General features: G+C 41.8%; 1 protein-coding gene across 3 annotated transcripts; it reads left to right on the top strand.

The window, feature by feature from the left end:
* The first annotated feature begins 1,029 nt into the window (after positions 1 to 1,029).
* tpd52 (tumor protein D52) lies at positions 1,030 to 22,639 on the top strand. Of its 3 annotated transcripts, none has more exons than XM_040020634.1 (7): positions 1,030 to 1,173; positions 15,399 to 15,529; positions 16,286 to 16,434; positions 16,922 to 17,023; positions 17,505 to 17,531; positions 19,271 to 19,319; positions 20,651 to 22,639. In XM_040020634.1, exons 1-7 carry the CDS (start codon positions 1,155 to 1,157, stop codon positions 20,774 to 20,776), a joined length of 603 nt encoding a protein of 200 aa, XP_039876568.1. In that variant the 5' UTR covers positions 1,030 to 1,154; the 3' UTR covers positions 20,777 to 22,639. The 3 variants fall into 3 exon arrangements, with proteins under 3 accessions (XP_039876568.1, XP_039876565.1, XP_039876566.1); XM_040020631.1 differs by lacking the exon at positions 1,030 to 1,173 and adding an exon at positions 5,904 to 10,920; XM_040020632.1 differs by lacking the exons at positions 1,030 to 1,173; positions 17,505 to 17,531 and adding an exon at positions 5,910 to 10,920.
* Positions 22,640 to 23,582: the final 943 nt, after the last annotated feature.

Below are 23,582 nucleotides of genomic sequence, written 5' to 3'. Positions count from 1 at the left end.
TCACCCTCAGTGTGTGTCACATTGCTTGGTGTATAGTTTCATTGCTTCCCAATTAAGAGCTTTGCACACACAGCGTGTGAACAAGAGTGGGAATTAACCCGGGTTTGGATGACAGTAACGTGGAGGATTGTATATCCCACAGGAGTGGGTAAATCCCCGAGAAGAAGACAAGGAATGTTTTGTATGGCTAGTGTGTGTGTTTATTCATCTAGCCCGTACAAGCTATCAGCTGGAAAATAAAAATATAATGGAACTAAAAGGAAAAATAACTGAAATTCCTTCGATTCTGTCATACTAAAATGCAGTGTGTCATCTCGCATCAAATGAACAGCAGGCCTCGCAGGTGGCAGTGAATTCTGTCTCAGCAGAGCAATGACTGGCTGTATCTTTAAAATTAGAAATAAATCTTGAGTTGACTTGATTGTAAATGGAGGTTAGTTTGAGCTTAAGAAAGATATGTTCAAAACAATATTTAGCCGAATATATATAACTCTAAAAAAGAAACAAAAAGAAGAAAAACAAAAAAGAAATAGAAACTAATATTTAAGGCAGCCATGATAAAAATTAATATTGATATATAATTTCATTCTTCCTGTATATGCTGGAGTTACATGATGTGGAGCAGCAGTATTTTCCTCACTATTAGTATTAAAAATAAAATGATAATGATTTAAAAGCCCGATTTAACTGGCTTTTCTTTAAACTGATTTAACTGTCGCCGCCTGAGACTGGCACCAGAAGCAACAGGTTTGCATGTGTCATAGTCTTCTTCGTATTTTACCTGACACTGTATCTGTAAGAAAAAATAAAACAACATATATATACTACTACACTATTGCAGATATATATACATTTTACATATACATATACATACTCTTGTTGTACAGTAAAAAACAAACAAACAAAAAAACAAAACAGAAACACAAGTAATGACGTGTCCTTGTTGCGCAGCTTTGCATTGTTGTTGGGCTAAAACTTGATCCACGTGCTTGCTTCTGTTTACACTGCTGCGTGCTGACGTCACCGCGAACCCCACCCCGCACGGCGGGCTGCCTGGCAACATGAGGCAGAGAACAGGAAGACCCACAGCAGGAAAGTGAACAACCTGAGGACCCTGAGTAGAAATCGACGAGAAACAACGCTTTGGACGGACAATGGAGGATGCAGACAAAGGTAATTAAATCATCGACGCGTGCCAGTGTCGTAATAGATGTTTTAAAACTACTTTTTCCTTAGAGAAAAGTTAGCGGACTAGCTAACTTTGTGCTGTGACTCAAGTTAGTTCGTTGAGAGCATATGCTACCTCTCGCCATACGAATAAAGTGAGTTATTTTTGCGACGGACAACAGTTTGAAGAATTTGAATAAGAAAATAACTTTTTTTCAGCAGCACCACTGCAAGAGATTTCTAGAAAAATGACACGGAAGTGCGGTGTCACGCCACAATTTGTTTTTTTAACCACCCATTAACTTATTAGGTGAAACCATAAACGCACATTTCAGTTTTTGTGTGAGTTAAAAACCTTGACAGGCAGTGAAGAAAAGCAGTAAAACACTAGTCAACAACATATTTTGTAACTGACGGCGTAGCCTGTAAGAATGGGTTACACCTGTTTGACAGCTCACTGCTATAACTAGTTCAGACAAGTCACGCTGTGCTCTTATGCTCTTTCATATGGTTTTTTACACTGAAAAAAAAAGTTTTATTTTGAAATTTACGAACACTTATTCTGTGCCAAAGTGGTTGTGAGTTGTGGGTTTTGCTGATTTTTCTCGTGCCAAACTATAGCACAGTTCAGTTAACCACAGGTATCCTGAGTGTCTTCTACCTGCATTTCTGTCTTTCACCTCGTTCCTCTTCCTGCACGTTTGCTTTCCTATCAAGCAGCTGTTCTGCTCTCTTATGTACTTAAACACAACTGCTCCTGTCTCAAGTCCATATGTCTTTGCTGGAGTACAGAAAAGTCCACATTTGCACACAAAAAAGCTTGTATGTCCAACTTTTTGTGATTTTACTCATAAACAGCATGATCCATTCTTCTCTGATCTTTGTATTATTTTATTCTACTTCATTTGCACTAAAGTGCTTGTGGAAAGAAGCAAAGCATCTGAGTTTTATTTGTTCATTTAAAATGTCATGTTGGAATTTTTGACCAAATTTCCCTGCAGCACAAACAGCCTTCACCCTCCTCTGGGTTCTCAAAAGTAATTTTCTGATGGTTGAAAGTTGTTTTGTGTGTGTTTTTTTTTTTTTTTTTTTTTTGTTTTTTTTTTCCTTCTTCTTCTTCTTCTTCTTCTTCTTCTTCCCTTTTTAATAACACAGAGCGAGAAAGCCAGAACAAATGTTGCGTATGAACACCAGAATTATTGATGTAACTGGTTCCTGATTGATAATTTGTGCTTCTCCATATCAGAAGAACTGAGGTGTGTTTCTGCATCACTTTCTGTGTTGCTGCCAGTGGACACAATAGAAAAGAATGCTTTACTTGGCTTTAAATGCCACGCTTGTGAAGCCCATTCCTGAATTAGAGTTGCAGGTCCTGAACACATCCTTAAGTAAATGGTATCTTAGTAACTGTTTGATCTGGGTTCTCTTTGCTCATAAAGGTTTCTTGTGGTATGCTTTGGAGGGTTTTCCCTTCCCACATGACATGTTTTTTCACTGTGTGCGTGCAGCGGATGCACCAGTTAGATATCTTGTCTTTTAGTGGTTTTATAAGTCATTGCATGTGACCTTAAAAAAACACAGTTTGAAAAAAGGTGAATGCCAGATTTCTTTTAAGGCCGTGCACACTTGCACTACAGGCTATTGTTCATCAAAATCGCAATAAAACAGGCCTGTACCACAAGTAATCACAAGAAAGTGAAATTGCATAGTTATCAGATAAAGGGGAAACTCTTTGCCAATCTCTAACTTTACTGCAGCCTTGAGGTGGTGTCTGTTTACCTCTCTAGGCAGCAAAAGTAAATGATCTGCCTCTCGAGATGTAATTTTATCACCTTAAATATCACCATAGGAACTGCTGTGCTCTCTGAATTTATAGTCACACTGCTGTACAGGCAGCCAAGTTTGTTTCAAGGTCAGACTTTTGGTATGGTAGCTGTATTTTACTACCATCTGTACCTGCATCCTTCTCGTAGAAGTTGAGACCGCTCAGTGTCAAGTATTTGCTTGCTTCAATACAATAATCTCCCTTTACGTTATTTATTTATGTATTTATTTTAAGGGAGGGTTTCATAGGTTAGATGTTTCAATCCTTTGACAGTAATTCAGGTAAAGCATTTGCAAATAACTTGGTGAACAGGTTTTTTGCAGGACCAAGGTCGGAGAGTGCTCTGACTGGTGCCTCTCAAAGGAGTCTGCTCTCCCCTGATTGTGTGTCTCTGTGCAGATGATCTTTAGATAACAAACTTGTCTGTTTGTGTCCTCCCTTTTTCTAGCAGTATAATGTTATTTTTTCCATAGTGAATGTTTTTTTCCCCTTAAACTCAGGTTCAGTGAAATCTGTGGTTGACTCAGATGTGCCTTATGATCTTGTTAATCTTGATTTGTTCATCAACATTTATAGAGCTTGAATAGACTACAAAGAGGTTATTGGTACTCTGATAGATGCCTGAACCTAAACGCCTTCTCACTCAGTCATATTGTTCCAGGTCAATGTCAAGGACTGTAGAAAGTTTTTGTACTCCAGACTAACTTTTATTGTTGTTTTGAATGTTGCCTGTTTCATTTTCTGCATACAGGCTTGTGGCTTGAATCAGTTCAGAAAGGACGTGGTCAGGTTCACCAGCCTGTGTTGTTTTTCAGCTACCCGTCTAATGAGATTGATCAGGAGCAGAAGCCAACATTTTTTGGCGTTATTAGATTTCTGCGATGCACAACTGTCTGCTTTCAGCTGTCAGAGGAAGTCTCTCACAAACAACATCCCCACCCCAGTAATGCAGATCCGGTCGTTTGAGCTGGAAATACATTCAGCACAGCCAAATCACACTTTAAAAGCTGCAAACACTGCATGTGTTTATGTAAAGGTTTGCTATGATTTGTTCAGTCATGCCAATAAATGTCATATTGGGCTACAAGCTGTGTCAGTCTGGGCTGGACCTCCCATTTAGTGAAAACCAGATGTGTGTTTACCAAAACCATTAGTATTTGAAGTCTACTCAGAAATACACCTGTCAGCAGTCATGGCTGTCGTAGATCATTTTAAAAGGACTTTTTGAAGGGTTTGATGTATGCGAGAAGCTGTAGCCTTGAAAGCTGTAACTTTGAACGTTGGTGTCGCCAGGTTTGCACATTTCATTTCAAAGATTAAAGGGAACACCAGCTGTCTATTTGAAAACTTTGTATGTGGACCTGATAGTTGCCTGAAAGAAAACGTTGGCAAATATGGTATAAGATACTTTATGCTGGTCCAAAAAGTCTGAAGTTTGAGAGAATACTCAGGCAAATGTGCTTTTAACCTAAATATATACATCACAATGCAATGCATTTAATATTTATCTGAATTGTTTGACATTTCAGCAGTAAAATGCAGTGATCAGGCTCTGTTAAACTGAACGAAAAAGAAACTCAAAGGTCAATAAATTCCACTACTTTCAGTACAGCTTTATGGAGAATTTTTCACCGACTTGTGAGATTTGGCCAAGCAGCACTCTCACCTGCCTGGTAGTTTATTTTCCAGTGAAAGACTGCAGACAGAAACTTTGATAAACTATTGAAAAGAAAGTTCAGTAGAGATATAAATTATTACTCCCAATTAAGGCAAGGCAAGGCAAGGCAAGTTTATTTGTATAGCACAATTCAACAACAAGGTGATTCAAAGTGCTTTACAGAGACATTAGAAACAAGAACAAATAAAAAGCATGATTTAAAATTGATTAAAACAAGCAAATAAACTAACTAACTAATTAACAAACAAACAAAACAGTATATAAAATCAAAACAGATAAAATCAGAACAATAGATAAAATCAGTAGTTAAATGTAAGTTTTGAAATTTAAGCTTAAAAGTGTGGATTTGGTGCTTTATTCAAATGCAGCTGAGAACAGGTGAGTCTTCAACCTGGATTTAAATAAACTGAGTGTTTCAGCTGATCTGAGGCTTTCTGGGAGTTTGTTCCAGATATAAGGAGCATAGAAGCTGAATGCAGCTTCTCCCTGTCTGGTTCTGACTCTGGGAACTGATAAAAGACCTGATCCAGATGACCTGAGGGATCTGGAAGGTTCATACTGGGTCAGGAGGTCACTGATGTATTTTGGTCCTAAACCATTCAGAGCTTTATAGACCAGCATTAGAACTTTAAAGTCTATCCTCTGACGGACAGGCAGCCAGTGTAAAGACCTCAGAGCTGGACTGATGTGGTCCACTTTTTTGGTCTTAGTGAGGACTCGAGCAGCAGAGTTCTGAATGAGCTGTAGTTGTCTGACTGATTTTTTTAGGTAGACCTGTAAAGATGCTGTTACAGTAGTCAAGCCTACTAAAGATGAATGCATGGACTAGTTTTTCCAGGTCCTGTTGAGACATCAGATCTTTTATCCTTGAAATATTCTTGAGGTGATAGTAAGCTGACTTTGTTATTGTCTTAATGTGTTTTTCTAAGTTTAGGTCTGCATCCATCACTACACCCAAATTTCTCGCCTGGTTTGTGGTTTTTAGATGTATAGATTGAAGTTCTCTGGTGACCTGTAATCATTTTTCTTTGGCACCAAAGACTATTACTTCAGTTTTGTTTTTGTTTAGCTGGAGAAAATTGTGGCACAACCAGTCATTGATTTCCTCAATGCATTTACCAAGAGCCTGTACAGGGCCTCGGTCTCCTGGTGACATTGTGATATATATTTGTGTGTCATCTGCATAGCTATGATAGTTTATTTTGTTGTTCTTTATAATCTGTGCCAATTAACCAAAAGTTCTTTTTTATTTCAGGTTACTTCTGTCCCTGCTTTCATTATCTTTTAATCGGTACCTTACATGACAGTAGAAGGTTTGGCAGACCCTTTTTTCCTGTCCGATACCTGCTGTTTTCATCTAAACTCCATCACTTCAGTTATTTAAGGTTTTGTAACACAATCAGGGAAAAACGTAAACTTTTAGCGTTTATTGGTATCATCTTAAGCCCGGCTAAGATGTATAATGACTGCAGAAAGTTTTGGTTTCATTACTTTTTTAATGTGCTGTACTACCGTGCTGCTCTATACACCATGTCCTGTATTTGTAGTGCAAATAGAGTAAGATGGTGAATCTGTTTTGGAAGTAGGCCACACAACAACAGCTTTCCAATCTGTTGCCATACATTAGACCTTGTATTTGGAGAAACAACCCATTTTTAGTGTTTACCGTTGTTTGAAGGATGAGAGGATTGACACCCTTTTCCAGTTTGAATGGTTCATGTACAGTTGTGTTCTGGGTCGGTTAGCTGTTTCCAGTTGTTTCCAGTTGTGCGCTAACCATCTGCAAGCAGCTGCTTCACATTTAAGCAACAGATCGAGAGGAGATTTTTTTTTTTTTCCAGCCTGTCAGACTAACTTTAATCAGCTTTCATCTCCATGTTTGTCTTAAGTCGTGTAGCCAAGAGTCTAGATTGAATGCACATGTATGGTATCGGTGTCCATCTGAGGTGTAGCCACTTCCCATCATGCACATGTCATGCTTTGTGGGCCTAGTTAAAGTATCCACAGTTATCCATGTCTCATGATTCCTGTTTAGGCTAATCGTGTGACAGGCCCTGCTTTGAATAGTAAGGTAATTGATCGTGCGCTGTGCTTCATTAGCCGCTCTAAAATGGCTGTTTGTTTGTGTTTACGGTCACAGTCGCGGCAGGGGTTGATTTGTGTTTCTATTGGTCTTATAAATCAAATGGGATGTTTTAATGGCATGAACTTATTCTGTGAAAATGTCTGCTTTGTGACTTTGACTTTCATCATTTTTAATAATATAGCTATACAAGCGTACTGGTTTGTGTGCACGTGTGTCTGTGTGCGTTGTTTTAACAAGTATCACATGGATTAGGGGCTCCACTGATCAGGAGGGCTGCAGAGTTATGTTGAGTTCATCATGTTGGGAGGCCTGTCCAGTCTAGCTGAGAGAGATACTGTTTGCTAAGATAGAAAAATGAGTGTGCTGGTTTGATCCGTTTCAGTAGAGAAGGATTCTTGTAGAAAAGTATTTGTGCTTGCATCTTAACGAGGACCTCTTGTATTCATATTTACCTCTATATTTGTATTCTGAGACTTCCCAGTTTAAGAAAAACTTTTTTTTTTCTGCTAAACCGAACCCTCATAGAGGCTTTCAGCTCATTCTGCCTGAAACAATCACTTTCAGCTCTTTCACATTTCCTTCTGATTACCCGTCCCTTGTCTGGCTTCCACAAAGTGAACCACAAAGTCTTTGTGAACACTACTTCCTCTTTTTGGGAGTATGCAAAGTCACAAAAACAAACCTGCCGAGGGACATAATTTCTTATTGTTTGTGTTGTGGCTGACTTGTGGGGAATGTCATAAAATGCCAGTTGAGAGGGGAAAATATCTGTTGTCAGGAAATCCCAAAGTTACAGAAACCAGAGAAATATTACCTGCAGCCGCCAAGTGAATGTGTAATGACTCTCAGCACTGGAGGCTGTTTGTATGCTGGAGTACTTGAAAGAAGTGCCAGTAATACTAATCATTTAGACTGTTTTAAGAGAATGTGTTCGTACATTTACTGAGACGTTTATATTGGACTGTTGTTTGCACGTTGAGGCTTGATAGTTTGCCGTGAGCGACTGCAAACGCATTACTTCTGGGTTGACCTTGCTAAATAGAAAAGCTGTGTTGTGGAGCCTGTCTAGTGTAGCTGTAGTGTTATGCTATTTAGCCTTATATGACCAACAACTTGTTTTACAGACTTGTCATGTGTACTGTAGGGTTTGCTGTTACATTGAAACTCATCATCTCCCTGTCACCATCATTGTAATACCTCTGCTGCCATGGTGGGGGTTCTTTGATACTGAGTTAGTCTTAGTCACCTGTTTTCCTCAAATGGAAAAAATGAACATGTTCATCACTTTGATGTACAGTTAAGTAGAAAAATAAGTACATCCCATTAAGATTATTGGCTTTTTCCACATTTCAGCTGGTTGGCATGTTTATGTCTTTGAAACATTGCTTACAGTTGAAAATGAGATCAGACCATAACTATGACCTGCTTATTCAGCAAGTGCTGTGTTTTTATTTGTATTTTTCCTTTTTAAGGTGTGGGATGCCATCAGACCAAGAGCTTTAGAAAAAAAAAAATATCTGGATTTGTTTTAGTCTGATGAGGATTTAAATAGGATCTCCAAATTGTTTGAAAGTGGAAAACGTGTCACTACTGCTGGTGCACATTTCAACTGTTTTCCTATCTGCCCAACCAAACAGCAGACCAACCAAAAAACATCACCACAGTGTCTGCAGGTAGCTCAAAGCGCGTTCATCTACAGTGAGAACGAGAGGGCAAACATTCACATGGGAGGCTTTCCCACAAACCAGCCTTTGGTTCTAAGAAGGCAGAATTTGAGTTTCCTTGTGAACATGCAGGAAACGGATCAGGCCTGTGGATTAAAAGGCGCAGAAGAACAGCATTGCAGAAGAGCTTCGTATCTTACAGTAAGGTTGGTGGTGCAAAATGTTGATTTGCTTTGCTGCCTCAGAAACTGAGCAACTCGATGAGTTCGGTCTAATATCAAATACTTTTTTTTTTTTTTCAATAAGAGTTTCCTTGCTGTGTTTAACTTTATCCACAGGTACTGATTTAAAGAGACTCAAATGTTGAGTTGTGCAAAATATGTAGGAGGAAAAAATGTAAACTTTTTTTTTTTTTTTTTTTACTCTAGTTAATCGTGGAATTTGTCCCCTAGTGTTTCAATACTTTCAGGAGAGCACCGCTCCTTCTCTCTAAATTTAAGGCATTTCCTGGAGAGGATCAAGCAGACATGCACGTCTGGCTTTCTGCACAGAAGAATGGTGGCTGCACAGGCCTGAAGGGAGCTCATGATTTATGTACATAGTTTTTAAATTCTCCCTGTGAATATTTCTGTACTAATGTGCTAATTTTCCCCGCAGCGATACCTTTGCAGAGTTTAAATCTTTACCACTTCAATTTTAATGCTGCTCGATACCGGTGCTGCAGCACATCTTTCCAAAGTTATCGAGTAATTTTAGGGCAATTTTACATCCGTGGTTGAGTCTGCTGGGATTACTTATTATACATCAGGGAAGAAATAAAAAATCGTAAATCTACTGAAGCGTTTTGGGCTTTCCCCAAAGGAAAATCATCAGGGTAGTAATTGAAATATATTTGAATGCATTTCTTTAAAGAGGGGTTTGATATAACCCTTTCTGTTTTCCCTGTGATTGCCTGGATAGCCCCGCCCCTGCAAATTGCACATTTGCTTAAATATAAAATACATTTTTGATTATTAAATGTCCAGAACTAACAGGAAAGTCTTCGTCTGACACGTCTGTTAACTAAAGGTAAATTACTAGGTGGGTAACTGAGCTGATAACCCCCAGACCTCAGTTTCAAACCAGTAAAAACTCAGTATATGATCTTGCTTTGAGTCGGCTTCACTCTGTTTAAACTAGCCGATGTTTGTTTTGTACCTCCTTCCACAATGCTCTCGAGCTCTTTCAGGGATTCTGTCCGTTCACCATCATAAAACTTGTGCTGCTTTTCTTTTTCAACGCAACCTTGAAAGCTTCAGTGTCTAATATGTTGCCATCTACGCTGCTTTTTGCACATTTGATTGAAATGTGACAAGGATTGCACGTATGTTTTCCTCTCTTTGTGCAGCCTAAATACCTGCTTTATGTCACAGCTCTGTGCCGTGTCGTAATGCAAAGGAAAAAGTCTGCTTTCAGGCGAGGAAAAACTCGATTAAAAGAGTTTGTTTTCATGTGATGAAGGTCTTGCATTACAGGAGCTTTCTAGTTCAGAGAATGCCATTGTGGCAAGCAGTTTGTGTGAGTACACAATCTAGCACTTGTTCCCTCTACCACTTCGCGGAGCCTCTGGCACCCTCTCTTCTCCTTTCTAGCTGACTAGCATTACCGCTGCTTCAAGCTGGACTGTCCACCCTGGATTAGAGCTTTGCTGTAATCTGGGACACTGCAGATTATGCTTTTCATCTAATGCGCCCCCACACAATCACATCGCATGACCGGCCCACACAAATGGGGTCGCTCTCATGTCCTCCTCGATTGACAGGCTGGGAAGCGAGGGAGGGCGGGAACTGGCGGCGGAACCCGAGAGTATTGGAACAGGAGTACCGTGCGGTATCGCAACAGCAGCTAGGACACACAAAAATGACAGCGATGGCGCTCACGGTCTGCAGGATGGACTAAGAACTGACCTTTGGGATTATAGTAGAGAGGAAGTGGGAGGGTGTGTTTTTTGTGTGTCTGTGTGTGCGAGCCGGCTACAACAGCTGCTTGAGGGGACAGGTAACTTATTAACAGCAAGACAGGAGCAAAGGGCTCACTACACCTTGGCCCAAAACAGAAACCGATATTTAGAAATTGGCATCACTGTAGTCACTCTCACCTTGTGACTACCTGAGGGCCGATACAAAACCTCCTTCCTTGTGCATGCACACACTTGGACACTTGAGCGTGTCTCCGCATGTCTAGTAAAGAAGGAAACGGACACAAGCAGCACGCGCCTGGGTCACATGCAAACAATCAGCAATAAGCACTCGGCTGGCTCTGCTTAGGTAGTGCTGGTAAAAAGGAGGTGGTAGTCGCTCCGGCCGGCGACACGCTGAAAGCTGTAAAGAATAAAGCATGGACCCTCTGGAGGAATACCGCTCTCCGTTTGACTTTGAACAAGGAGTCAACACCAGCTATCTCTACCTCTCTCCAGCCTTAAGCGACACACCGCCCAGCTCGCCAGCTGTCAAAACCAGAGGTAATCACAAGGAGAGAAGAGAGAGGCCGAGTGAAGGGTGTGTGTTTTTTGCGCGCGTGTGTGTGTGTGTGTGTGTGTGTGTGCCTGCTGGATAAAAAGACAAAACATGGGTTTGGTTCATTGAACAGGAAGAATTTGGGGTGGGGGCACAAACTGGAGGGGGAGGGAACAAATGATGATTGTCGGCGATGCGTATGACAGCATTCTCTCAATTTAGATGTTTCTAGATCTCAGACGGTGTCGATTTCAGACCATCATAACTCTTTAAACTTCAGTCATAATTATGCTGCTGTACCACACGGCGCGCCGTGCCCTCACTGCTTTCCGCGTTTTCCTTCTTTTTCCTAGAAATGTAGAGAATAAGGATGCAATGACTGTAAAACTGTCCGTTTTTCTGTTTTGGGGAAAAAGAGAAGTATTCGCTACAGTTTTTCAGCTCTTTATCACGCTGTCTTTGAACATTTATCCAATTGAGTTAGATATAAACAGAAAAAGACAGAACAAGACGGACACAGAGTGAGATACACAGTTTGTACCATAAGTTATTGGGTGACATTTTCGCAACGTCCAGTACAGACTGTCCATATCGAGTTATGTTTTGATTTTGTCTCATTTTTACAATTAAGCCTTTCCAACGAGTTCTCACAGGCAGCAGTGTTCATCATCTGTTCCCCAACCATCATTCCTCCCATTACAGACTCATTCAGCTGCGGTAGGAACCTCCTGTTGTCATGGTACCTGGGTCTGTGAGCCAGGATTTCAAGTTTTGTGTGAATTCATTATTCTTTCCTTTGCGTCATGAAGATGATTAAGAGTTTTAGTTTTGTACGGTTTAGTCTTGAGTTTGGTTCTTTCTAGAGTCTCTGAGTCTGATATTAGTTTCCTTTCATGTCTCGTCCCTGTGTTCTGTCCTCTGTGTCTCCTGTGGATGTCAGTCTTGTTGTCATGTCCCGTTGGTCATAGTCTGCGTCTCTATGTTCTGTCTTTAGCGTTTCCTTAGGTTCCCCTGCCTGTCTTATGTCTTCCTCTCCCTCTCTCCGTGTCTTAGTCATGTCTCTGTGTTCTGTCTCCTGTACCTGTTTCCACGTTCTTTGTCTCCCCACTCTGCCACGTGCTTCCGTGTCCGTTTATCTCCTGTCCTACTGTCAAGCTTTCATGTCCTCGTCTGGGTCGCTATGTGTATGTCACTTCCTGTTTTATTTTGACGGTGCCTCGTCTCATGTGTGTTATGCTCAGTTTTGCTTCTCCTGTTCTGTTACTCAGATTAGTTCCAGCTGTGTTTCCACCTGTTGCCCTTCCTCTTGTTGTCCTGTGAATTCAATTCCTCATCTTCCTCTGTTCCTTGTCACGACCCTGGCTGTGTGCGCGCTCCATGTGTCTTAGTGTTCCCAGGTCCTCGTAGTTTCTGTTCATGCTGAGGTTTTTATGCCTCATGTTCTTTAACGCTAGCACTGTTGAAAGTTGCAAATAACACAGAATGGGTTTAGTGCCTCGACGCAGCTGGATGCTTCTTTTAATACGAGCTCTAATTCTAAGTATTTCCTTAAGAGGAGAGTTTTGATTGTAGGTATCCGGATCGCTGACTGTCACATTTCCTGTTGTGTTCGCTTGTGTGTTTGTTTACATAATAAGGTGGCCAATATTTTAGGCACCACAATGTCAGAGAAAACCGCACGTATCAGTCAAGTTGCCGCTTTTATATTAAATGTCATCATTTTACCCTGCTGAGCATTTATGCTAAATTTCCTTCTAATTGGTTATGGTTGACAGTGTGCTCGGTGACCTTTAACCTTTGACTACCAGTATTAATTCACTCTTGAGTCCAATTAAATCTCTGTGCAAATTTGATGAAATTTCCATGAGGCGTTTGAGGTAGGTCGTATTTATGAGAATAAGTTTGACAGAGAGAGAGAGAGATGGAAAATCTTAAAGGATGTTCCTCGTCATGTTTGGAGCTGTTTGTGTGCAGACACACACACACACAAAAGTGTGCAAGGATTGAGTTTGATATAACTCAAATGAGACAATAGAGCCCATTAAGGTGAACAAATGGCTTCCTATGCACACTGTCATTCTTATCTTATTCTTTCGTAACATTCTGGTTGTGTAATACAACTTTATTGATTTCCATGTTTATTGGTGTGTCGTCTGGCCCTTTATGAAAGCTGCATTAGCGTGGTTACCGCTATTCGATGACTAGGCGACATCGCTGCTTATCGCTTATCACAGGAAAAGAGGGACGATCAAAAAGCTCGTGGTCTCTATTTAAGTGCACGTCTTCGTCGTTGCTACAGTACTGACAGACACACAGTTGGGTGCTCATAGGGCAGGATTGTTAAGAGGAAATGAACTCAAACCATAGAGGTTGGGCAGGGATGTGGGTGAGTATGCAGTTTGATGTCGCAAGCCAAACTTCTGCCTACACTCGCATATAAACTTCTCTATTTGTTTCTCTCTCTGACTCTCCCTTTGTTTCTTTTTTTTTCCCTCTCATGCTCTTAGCACCTACTGATGGAAACACACCTACAAGACATTTACAGAGGTGCCCAGAATTTTACATAACCCGATGTGCTTGAAGAAAATGAGTTCCTGAGCAGCATATTGTAGGTTATCAAAACATTATGTGTACTAAAATTTACAAAAAAAAGGGTGGTGTCTTATTTTTTTTCTTTATCTGGCTGAAGCACAGCCGTTATAACAGGAAGTGTCTATTGCAAAATTGTGATGTTGTAGTACGCAGGTTTGTCTGCATATATGGTGTCAGTGCTGTATCACTAGTAGAAAGAAGAGGGGGGTAAATTCAAAAGAGAGTGGAAAAGCGCTTAAGGGCAGATGAAGTGAAACACCCCACAGGAACAGAGGGGGTGGTTTCACGACTGAGGGCTAAATGAGAATTTCCTCTGTGGTTCTTTTTGCCTGATTACCATAATGCCCATCTCAGTTTCCTCGTCGAAACAATTTGCCTCGGATTCACTTCTCTCGCCAAAGCGTGTTTTGACATATAAATATTTGCACTTGTGAGGTGTCCAATCCGCTCGCCTTGTCCCCTGGCGTTAATTAAATGTAAAAGGAGAAGCAATTAATGGCACGGCTCCCTCAGCTCGTGATAATAATGTGTGTTTTGAAGGCAGAGGAACGTTATTTCATTAACGGCTCTCCAGACGGCGTGAGGCAATCCCGCTGTCTTTGTGGGAGTGTGCACTGCTAGATTTATGTGATTTTTTTTTTTTTTTATTTATTGATTTATTTTTCTTCTCTTTTTTTCTGTCTCCGTCTCACGTTTTCACAGTGGTCCGCATTGAAAGAGAGAAAGGGTGTCCTCAGTATTTGGAATGAAGTGGGAGGAGGAGGCTGGAGATGAAGATGTATTTCAAGTACCATTCCTTTTGGCGAGATTGCGCGTTTCACCGCAGCCTCCGTGTGGAAACAAAATGTATCACCGGCTAAAATGATGTTGTGCGTTTTGCTGTTTATGCCAAATCCTGACCCCAGCTGGGTGACAGCTCAGTCACTGAGAGGAACATTTCCTATATTCATGCAGTGAACAGGTCAAACTATAATGATTGGCTGCTTACGCGACCACCTTAAAATGCACTTTTTCTTTTTAAATCCTGAATAATAATAATAAGCAGTTGCAAATACACAGAAGCTGCACCTGATGTCTTCATTTCACTCTTGCACTATTACATATATTTCACTGTTATTACATAATTATTACAACCCCAGTCTGCTGAGAAAATTGCACATGACCAAATTCTCTTATTCGTTAGGTTGAGCCAACGCTTTAATGAAACTTACACTCTTCTCTGTTTTGTGTGATGGTTCTGCCTCCACGCTGAGGTGGTAACAACACTGTATGTGTATGAAGTTCACTCCAGCAGTTCCTTTTTCTTGTATTCTTCCCCTCACACTGAGTTATTCAGCTCTGGGGTTTCCCCTTTTTCCTTTTTTTTTTTTCATACTCTCCTATTTTGGGTTTTGCGTCTATACTTTAACTTCCTTGAAATAATTTGACTAGATACCAAAAAAAAAAATAATGACCTCAGGGAGAGATTTTTGTTTCCCCTATTCCAGCTCACTTCTGGCCCAGAACATCCTTATTGGGTGTCGTACTTTTGTTTCACAGATCCCAACAACTCCTCCTCTCACACTGTCTGAGCCGAGGATGTCTCCATCTAGAAAGTTCTTTGTATTATTGATGCGCTCTTGTTCCTGCTGAGCACAGCTCTGTCAGAGTCATCAACATCCAAGACAAGCTTGTACTCTATATGCCGTGTGTGTGTGTGAGGGAGATGGTATAGCTGGTCTGTGCAGGAAGAATTGTGGAAAGCTTCACTTCTTAATCTCTGTCACATGTTAAATCACCAGACATGTCTGTTTATCTTTAGAAAGAGATCACTTCATTAAATTTTGCACTTCTTGCTGAGTCAAAAACATTGTTTTCTTTTCTTTCTTTCTTTTCTTTTTTTACCTCCCAGGTTCCCAGGGCCATCCGGACTCGGCCCCAGAGGTGGGAGAGGATGCAGTGACGTCTGTTGGCGCTGCGTCCTCAACAACGCCCGACTTGACAGAGGAAGAGCGTCAGGAGCTGCAGGAGGAGCTGGTTAAGGTCAGGAGGGGTCAAAGATTTAATAGAAGAGATGTTGGTCTGAGCGAGGTAAACATTCACGCTCCCAGTTTGGGATAATCAGTTAACCTGACAGGATGGACTGTGGGAGGAAGCCAGAGTACCCAGAGAGAGCCCACGCATGGGGGAACATGCCATGCTCTTTAACCACTGAGAAGCTAAGTTCAGGCCTTTTCACTTAAAAAACGGTTCACAGCTATTTAAAACAGCTGAATGTTGTTGCTCCAGGACCTCACCTGGTGGCGCGTGTGACCCGTGTACTAACGGCTCGGTCCTCTCTGCAGCTGCCTGGGTTCGATTCAGCCTCAGGGCCTTTGCTGCGGCCTGTCACCCGCCCTCTCTGGCTCCATGCTGTCCTGTCCGCCTCTATCAGATAAAGGCTAAAAGGCTCAAATAACAATTTATTTATTATTTGGAGAACAGTCATTCTGTTCAGTCGATTTAAAGTATTTTGATCAAACGGCTCATTTGTCGAGGAATGTATTTACTGCGGATTTAATGAGATAATTTGTATTTGTAACAGCAGAACGTTGGTGTTTGTGGGGACTGGCTCCAAATAAATTGGAAATGTCGCCACGGTCATGCGGTTAAACAATGGTGGAGTTTTATGACCTGGAAAAAATGTGTTTTGAATTTGGGTCTTTTTATAATGGCAAATACTGGATGAGGCAGACTTTACATGTTGGGGTACAGATTTATATGTAGAATCAAATATGACGTGTGTGTGTGTGTGTGTAGGTCGAAGATGAGATCCAGACTCTGTCCCAGGTGCTGGCATCCAAAGACAAGCAGCTGGCTGAAATTAAGAGGAAGCTGGGCATCACTCCTCTTAATGAGCTGAAACAGAACATCACCAAAACCTGGCAGGAGGTCACTGCCTCCACTGCGTAAGTACTGAGCTGCGCGCTTTTCACGATGCCTTCATGTCAGCCGGCTGAAAGCGTTTGCTAAAGACTTTTTGTAGTATTTTTGTCCTTTTCCCGTCCTGATCGAGAGCTTTCTTATGCATCAACCCTGCACGTTTTCTCTAATTGCTCTGAAAATACGGATAACTGTCAGCGCTGTGGAGAAAGCGCTCTTTTTGCGCTGAACGAGTAGAAAGCTGTCAGTGCTCCTGACAGGCTGCCTGTGGCCTGTTTGAAATGGTTTGATGGGATTCACATTGAAGGAAATGAGCAGCATTCTGATGCTCTCCGGCTTTTCTTTAAAATGAAAAAGACACTGAAGTTTACTTCTGACCTTCACGTGTCTCTTCCGGCTTTGATCCTTCAGTCTCTTTTCATCACACTCATATCCTTTTTTTTTTTTTTTTTTTTTTTTTTTTTTTTTTTTTTGGCCGCCCATCACTCCTCTTTCTCTCCCTCTCTGTTTCAGCTATAGGAGGACTTCTGAAACTCTGTCTCAGGCGAGTCTGAAGGCTACAGCAGCTTTCACAAATATGGGCTCAGCCATCACCCGGAAGCTCGAGGATGTCAGGTGAGGAGATGTCAGCGAATCATATTTTTTAATCCTTTGAAAAGCCACAGTAAAAATGGTTCCGCTGTGCTGCACCTGTCCATCATATCACATGTGATAGAAATGTGTTCCTGTAGCGGCTACAAGGCCTGAGCTCCTCTTTTCCTTCTGTCCTTCCTCAGCGTTTAAGAGACCACACTCCTGTCTTTCTTTACTAACCACTAACAAAACTCATTTTAACAAGATTCAGAGTCAGGACATGTTTTTAAGGTGACAACTTTAAAACTGGGGACAGTGTGAGACTGCTCGCCTGCTTCCGTTCATAACGCACCCGCAGGCCCACATGAAACACATCTTTGTTTAAAGCATAAGCAGTGGCTTCCATATCTCCTGTATATTCATATTCTGCCTTTGTTTGTGTTAAACAAATGAGAAATGTGCGATAATCAGCATAGAAGCAGCAGAAGTGTTAGTAACTTACAGCGTTGCTTGGCTTTTGCAGGTCACACTATACGTCTAATAAAGTTAGGTAAGACTGCTCACTTATTTAAGGCCAGTTAAAGAAGAAATCAATCTTATTTTTCTTTTCATACCATCTTTGTGAAATGTGTTTGAATGTGGGACTGCAGGGGTCGTTCTTCTGATCGATTTCAATTTGCATGAATAACTTGGACATTTTCCTGCATGTTTTTTTTAAATCAAATTCTGCAGAATGAACTGAAATCAGGGGTGTTTTTATGCACTAATGTGTTTTATTTAAATCTAATTAGCCTGTTGCACCACTTTGACCAGCTTCTTATTAAAGGGCATATGTCCCGGTGGGTTAGGTGTCAAACTGTGCGTTCAGAGCACCAAACGCAGCACTTCCTGTGAATTATTCCTGATTAAACCCGGCTTAAAAAAATCAACAGCAGATTGTTGCATTTGAGATGTATCTCTTGTTGATCCTCCCTCTCGTGTCTTAGTGTGTCTCCCCTCCCCTGTCATCCTTCTTCTCTCTGGATTACTGAGCTGCAAACAAGATTATTAGTCCTCTCAAAGCTGCAGTGTGCTGAGAAGAGCAGCCTCAAAGACTCGGGGCTGGTTGCCATGGGGGGGGCTACTGAGGGCCTGACAGGGGTCAGAAGGGTGTGTGTGTGTGTGTGTGCGTGTGTTGTCCTTTTGTGTGTGCGTGCGTTTGATGACATGATACTCACCCATAACTCACAGGATTAACATGTACCCGCTGTGTTAATACACAATCAATCTTAATTGGATAAAGTGGGATTTATAGGATTTATGCACTCGGTAGAATAAATGAGGGTTTGTGCTGTATGTTGTGCTCTCTCGCTCTGTGCACGCTCTGCTGCTGCTGTGCTAACATGACCACTAACACTTCCTTCTTTTCTCCTCAATAACGCTGTCGGATAGCGTAAAGTCATTGCAGCACTCGGCTAGCATGCCCGTCATGAGGTAAGAGAACCCGAACCAGTTCGTGTGAATGTTGGAGGCTGCTCAGTGTCTGTGGGCGGCAGTAGACAGACAGAAGAGCGTGTTTCCTGTTAAATAAAATAAGGCCTGACAGCGTACCCTAATAATACCGAGAGACCGCTGGTGAAAGCCACTTTATCTGCTATCAGTGAAGCTGCAGCTTTAATAATCTCGCTCCGCCAGGCCGCTGCTGTTTCGTCAGGCTCAGAGGTTTAACAGAAATCTTTAAAAAAAAAAGAAGAAGAAGAAAATATGAAGATGCAGGGAAACGCCCACCTGCACAAACTGCTCGCCTGGTTTTTGTTTTTCTGCACTTGGAAAGAAAGTTCTGCCCTAAATATGGCTCTGCTTTCACAAAACCTGGACACACACACACGTAACCAGGTTTTGAAAGAACTTTATTTCTTATTTGGTCTGTAAATATAATCAGAAATTTCTCCCGGTGAATCCGAAAGTTCAGCTCGAGAGCGCACGCACACGAGAGGCTTTTCGGAAGACTGTCCTCTCGCCCTCTTCGCTCTGTATTCCCTTTGTGTGTTTGCATGAAAAACAAGCCCTCTTAGCACTTTCTCAGCTGAACAGAGAAGAATGGGGTCACTTTAGAAAATCCCGCATTGTGTGTATCGAGTATCAGATAACATGACCTTTAAAGGCTGTGCTTGCAGTGGGTGTCCTGCTCTATTTTCCTTTTGAAAGGAAGACGTGTCTGCATCTCGTCTGGGTGTGATTATGTTTGATAACTTCAGTCATCTTTTTTTTTCTCTCTCCTCTCTGTCTTCTGTCTTTTTCCTTTCACAGAAACGCACCAACCTTCAGGTCGTTTGAGGAGAAAGTAGAGACTCTGAAGGTAACGGCTGGATAAAGGACCTTGATGTCGTCTGCAGACGTGCCTGTGTGGATGTAGAAGGGCTAGGAGTCAGAAACGCACCATTATTCTGCGCACAAACTGTATTCCACTGCATTTTGGCGTCGCGCCGCAGTAATGAGGTCGCGTTCAGGTCGTCCTCTCTTTTCAGTGTTCGTGAAAAGAGGAATTTGGCTCTTAAATAACTTTTTAATCAAGATTTAAAGTGAGCCTTTGTGGCTTCTGAGAGCACGCGGTGTCCTTGGTTTCTTAGTCAGATCCATCTGTTGCTCCACGTGTCTGGTTTAAATAATAAAAATAAGATAGTGGATGTCAAAATGCTCAATTCGAGGCCTTAAAAACCAGTAAGTGATGTCAGATGCCCTCCCTGAATCAGTCCTGCCACTTATCCAGGCTTGGGACCAGCACTAGGGGTACAGGAGCTTTATGAAGCTTTATTCAGTGTCCTTCATATCCTTGGTAGTGGAAGCTGTGACATTATTTGACTCATTCAGGTCACAAAAATGTTGTGCAATATAAGTTCCCAGAGTTATTTAAGGGTCATGTATCACTGTTTTCAGCCTGGTTGCGTGTGACTGAATGTCGATGTATCTCCTACCGCATGGCAGGAGTTTGATGAGACGGTGTGCAGGCTGGGTTGGGTATCTGGTGATGTTAGTGGTCCTGTTTATGTAGCGGGCCTAGAAGATGTCACTGACTGCAGGTAGCTGGATCCCAATTATCTCATCATCCCAATTAGTGACCCACTGTGCACTGGTCTAAGTTAGTGATGAGAAAAACACATTTCTGTGCTCTGGATGAGTCAGAAAATATCCCACCTTCCACTACAAAGGATATGAAGCACAGCTTCTGTGCACACTCACATAAAATGATCCCCCCCGAGTGCCTCAAATCTGAGAAGTTGTCAGACGATGATCATAAAATGAGGGTTAAAAATATGCAGGGATTATAAAAATATAGCAGTAAAATGCAACATATTGCATTAAATGTCACGAGTTTAATGCTGCAGAAAATCTTTGATCTTGGGATTTAGCGTGCAGAGCCGTAAAACAAACATTTTAAGTTGAGTTAATTATCTTAAAGCTGAGCGCGCTCTCAGTGCTGCTTTTTTAAAGGTGATGGCTTCACTTAAATATTCCTTTATTTAAACATTAAATGTTGCCACAGCCTAATAAACGAGGCCTGATCAAAGTCAGCGGATCAAAGTGAGATTCATTTCATTGGTTGTACAGATGCTGGTGTGTGCTCTCTGTTCTAGTAGCTGTAATTCCAGCAGAGTAAAACCAACGTTGTTTTCTTTCCTCCTGCCTCAGACCAAGATGACCCCATCACCATCCACCAGTGAGACCGGCATCCAGGACGGCGGGGATTCTCCAACCGCTGAGGCTTCGCTCAATCAGCCAGACAACTCGCCCTCCCAGGAGGAGCCGATGCACTGAGAGGGCCTAACCACTCTTGAGCCCTCCCCAGCCCCTCCTCGCTCTCTCTGTCGACCCTCTAACCCCCCCGGGCCATCTACACTCTCCCCCTAAACGCTGCGTGCCAGTTTCCCTTTATTGGAAACCAGTGACTCCCTCCCCCCCACACTCCCAGCCTTCCTTGTGATCTAATTGTCGGATCTTTTCTCATGACACGTGCTCTCACTTGTTAACCACCGCGGAAAGTGAAAGCATGGGATGGGTGCAGGCATGTGGTCTTTTGCTGTGTATCTTCGAGTCTCTTCAGGCTCACTGTGGGAGAAATCCTCCCTGCTGTGCCACTTTTCCTCTTCCCCTTCATCTTCTCCCTCTCGCACTCCTCATGCCTCTGCCTAACCTGCCAAACATGCCCAATTTATCTTTTTTTTTTTTTCTGTAGAAACGTAACAGTTTTTGTGTTGTTGTGTTTTTCTTTTCTGGAGAGTAGAAAATTGCACAAAGTTTTCACTCGTTTATGAAGGATTTACACATTGGTATGTGACCCAGGCAGTTGTGGGCTCCTAGCTTCTGCATGGCCCTGTGTTATGTGTTAGTTGTTGTTGTTGTTGTTGTTATTATTAGAAGCACTCGTTTGCTCTGCTTACATTTCAGGATCTTTTTAAGTTTACCTTGTTTTGGGCTTCTTTTTTTTTTCTTTAGTTTTTCTTACAGCACAATTGCAAAGTAATTTAACACTGCGTTCAAAGAACAAATGTAAAAATGTATGCCTTTCAGTGTCATAGGGGTGTGACACCTGGTGCGAGTACTATGGGTTAAATTAGTCAGTTTTTCCCAAGTGCAAACACCGACTCGAAAATAGGAATTTCAGAGCACAGGATGGGGGTGAAACACACACAAAAATTCCCCCCTTTCTTTGCCTTTGTGATGATGTTGTCAGAGAACGATCTCCACGCTCAGATAGTTACAGGAAAACTGCCAAGATCAGCAGAACAGAGATAGAGCAAACACAGCGTCAAGGTTCAGCCTTGACCCGAGGTGAAAGAGGGAAAAAAAGAGCCAGAGTCAATATTTAAACACTTCATTGTTCCTGCGTGGGAGGTAACACCTAAACCTCCCCACGCTGTGCGTGATAAAAGGCCTAGCAAGAGGATACTTCACTGATATGAAATAATATTGTGACAGAGAAGGTTTCCCTCCCTATTTTGAATATGCGCACTAAGCTTAACAGGCTTTTTCCTGCTTTTTGGGGGGAAGTTGCATAAATAATTGAAATTCTGATTCTGGTGGTAGAGTTTTGGCAGACTGCACAGGTACATACAGTATTGGGTAAAACAAATAAATGCTGCTTTCAGAGATCAATCACCATTTCTGAGTGTTGAAGGTAAACTTAGTGGTGCATCTTCAGTGACCACTGTTTTCAGCTCACTATTGATCCTGCACATCCTAGAAACTATTGAACTGCTGAACAATGAATGAATCGAGTTGCGTGCTACCCACGGGTGACGATGGAGGCTCAATGAACCTCGAAGGGCGAACAGAGCCAGTGTGGAGTCAGCCAGGGCTTCCTCTGAGACGTGAGCGTAACTAAACTACTGATTTGTAACCCTTCCCCTCTTCTGGATGCACGACCAACCTTGTGCAAGTCTTCTCCTGCTGGTGGTCCAATCGTGCGTGTGATTCAGCTCGCCCTTCGCCGTTAACGTCGCCATGCAGACCAAGGGTCGGGAACACTGCTATCCAGCCATGAGCAAATTTGTTGCAGCCTTTTATCTGAGGCGCTTTTATTTGGAGTCGTTTATTCAACACACACACACAAACACACTTGTTCATGAATGGAACCATGGAGACAAGAAATGCACTCTAATTAAAAGACTTTTGAAGTAACCTGACTCAGTGCTCATTGACTTTATGTGGGAGGAGTGGGGAGTCACTCAGGCAACATTGCTTACCCTACTGTGTTTATTCATTAGTTTCTATGACGTCATTTTACATTAAATACACAAATATTATAGAGGTGCAATACCTCAACTGAACACAAGAGGGCAGCCAAGATCAGAAGCTCTGCTTGTGGTGCTTTTACGTCTCAGTCCGGCCCAGACAGCCTGGAGCCTGCTGCTGCTGAACTGACTCACAGTCATTGCTGCTGCCTGTCACAGTGAGAGGAGATGTAGGAGAAGTGAGGAAGTCAGAGGAGAGGATAGGCCTAAAATGTTTGTAACCAGCTTCTAAATATATATAAACAGCAGTTTCAGTGACACTGGAGTTGGAAAAAGTTGAAAATACTGATCTGATCAGCGTTTAAATCAGACCTGAAGTCTGGGCTACAGCAGCGGTAAAATGAGAAGTATAAATTTAGAGTTGACTGCAATAATATGACTAACAAAGCAGTTGGTATTCGTATTTGATTGTTATTCCTACCACAGTACTGTGCAAAAGTCTCGAGTCACCCCTCATTTCTTTATATTTTGCTTCCAAGGAGCCAGACTTTCTTGTAAAGTGGTCTCGAGCAATAGTTCTCCAGGCTTTCAAAGGTTTTCTTTACACGTTGGCTGTTTTGGTTTTTTTTGTTTTTTTTTTCACTCATTTTCAATCCAGTCCTCATGCCTGACCGTTTTCAGAGAAATATTTGTTTAAGCTACGTAAAACTGACCCAAGTCCACATAAAATATGGATGAAGCAATATTCAGTGTACAGACAACTTTGTAAAGACGTTTAAATTGTATCTTTACACATTTTGTCACCAGCAGCTGGCTACAAAGACTTATTTGCTCCAATTTCTTTAGTGGAGTCGTAGTTTCACTGCCATAAAACAATATTGTTGAGCCAT

This window comes from Simochromis diagramma, unplaced genomic scaffold, assembly GCF_900408965.1.
Source record: "Simochromis diagramma unplaced genomic scaffold, fSimDia1.1 OVJJ01000753.1, whole genome shotgun sequence".
In the NCBI taxonomy this organism is placed as follows: domain Eukaryota; kingdom Metazoa; phylum Chordata; class Actinopteri; order Cichliformes; family Cichlidae; genus Simochromis; species Simochromis diagramma.
This window is presented reverse-complemented; position numbering and strand designations above follow the sequence as displayed.

Bases quoted from the DNA above. Each gene is read 5' to 3' on its own strand.
- tpd52 (XM_040020631.1), top strand. From the start codon at position 10,797: ATGGACCCTCTGGAGGAATACCGCTCTCCGTTTGACTTTGAACAAGGA. The intron at 17,024-17,504 runs GTGAGGAGATGT...TGGCTTTTGCAG, and splicing joins CGGAAGCTCGAGGATGTCAG to GTCACACTATACGTCTAATA. The intron at 17,532-19,270 runs GTAAGACTGCTC...TTCCTTTCACAG, and splicing joins TATACGTCTAATAAAGTTAG to AAACGCACCAACCTTCAGGT.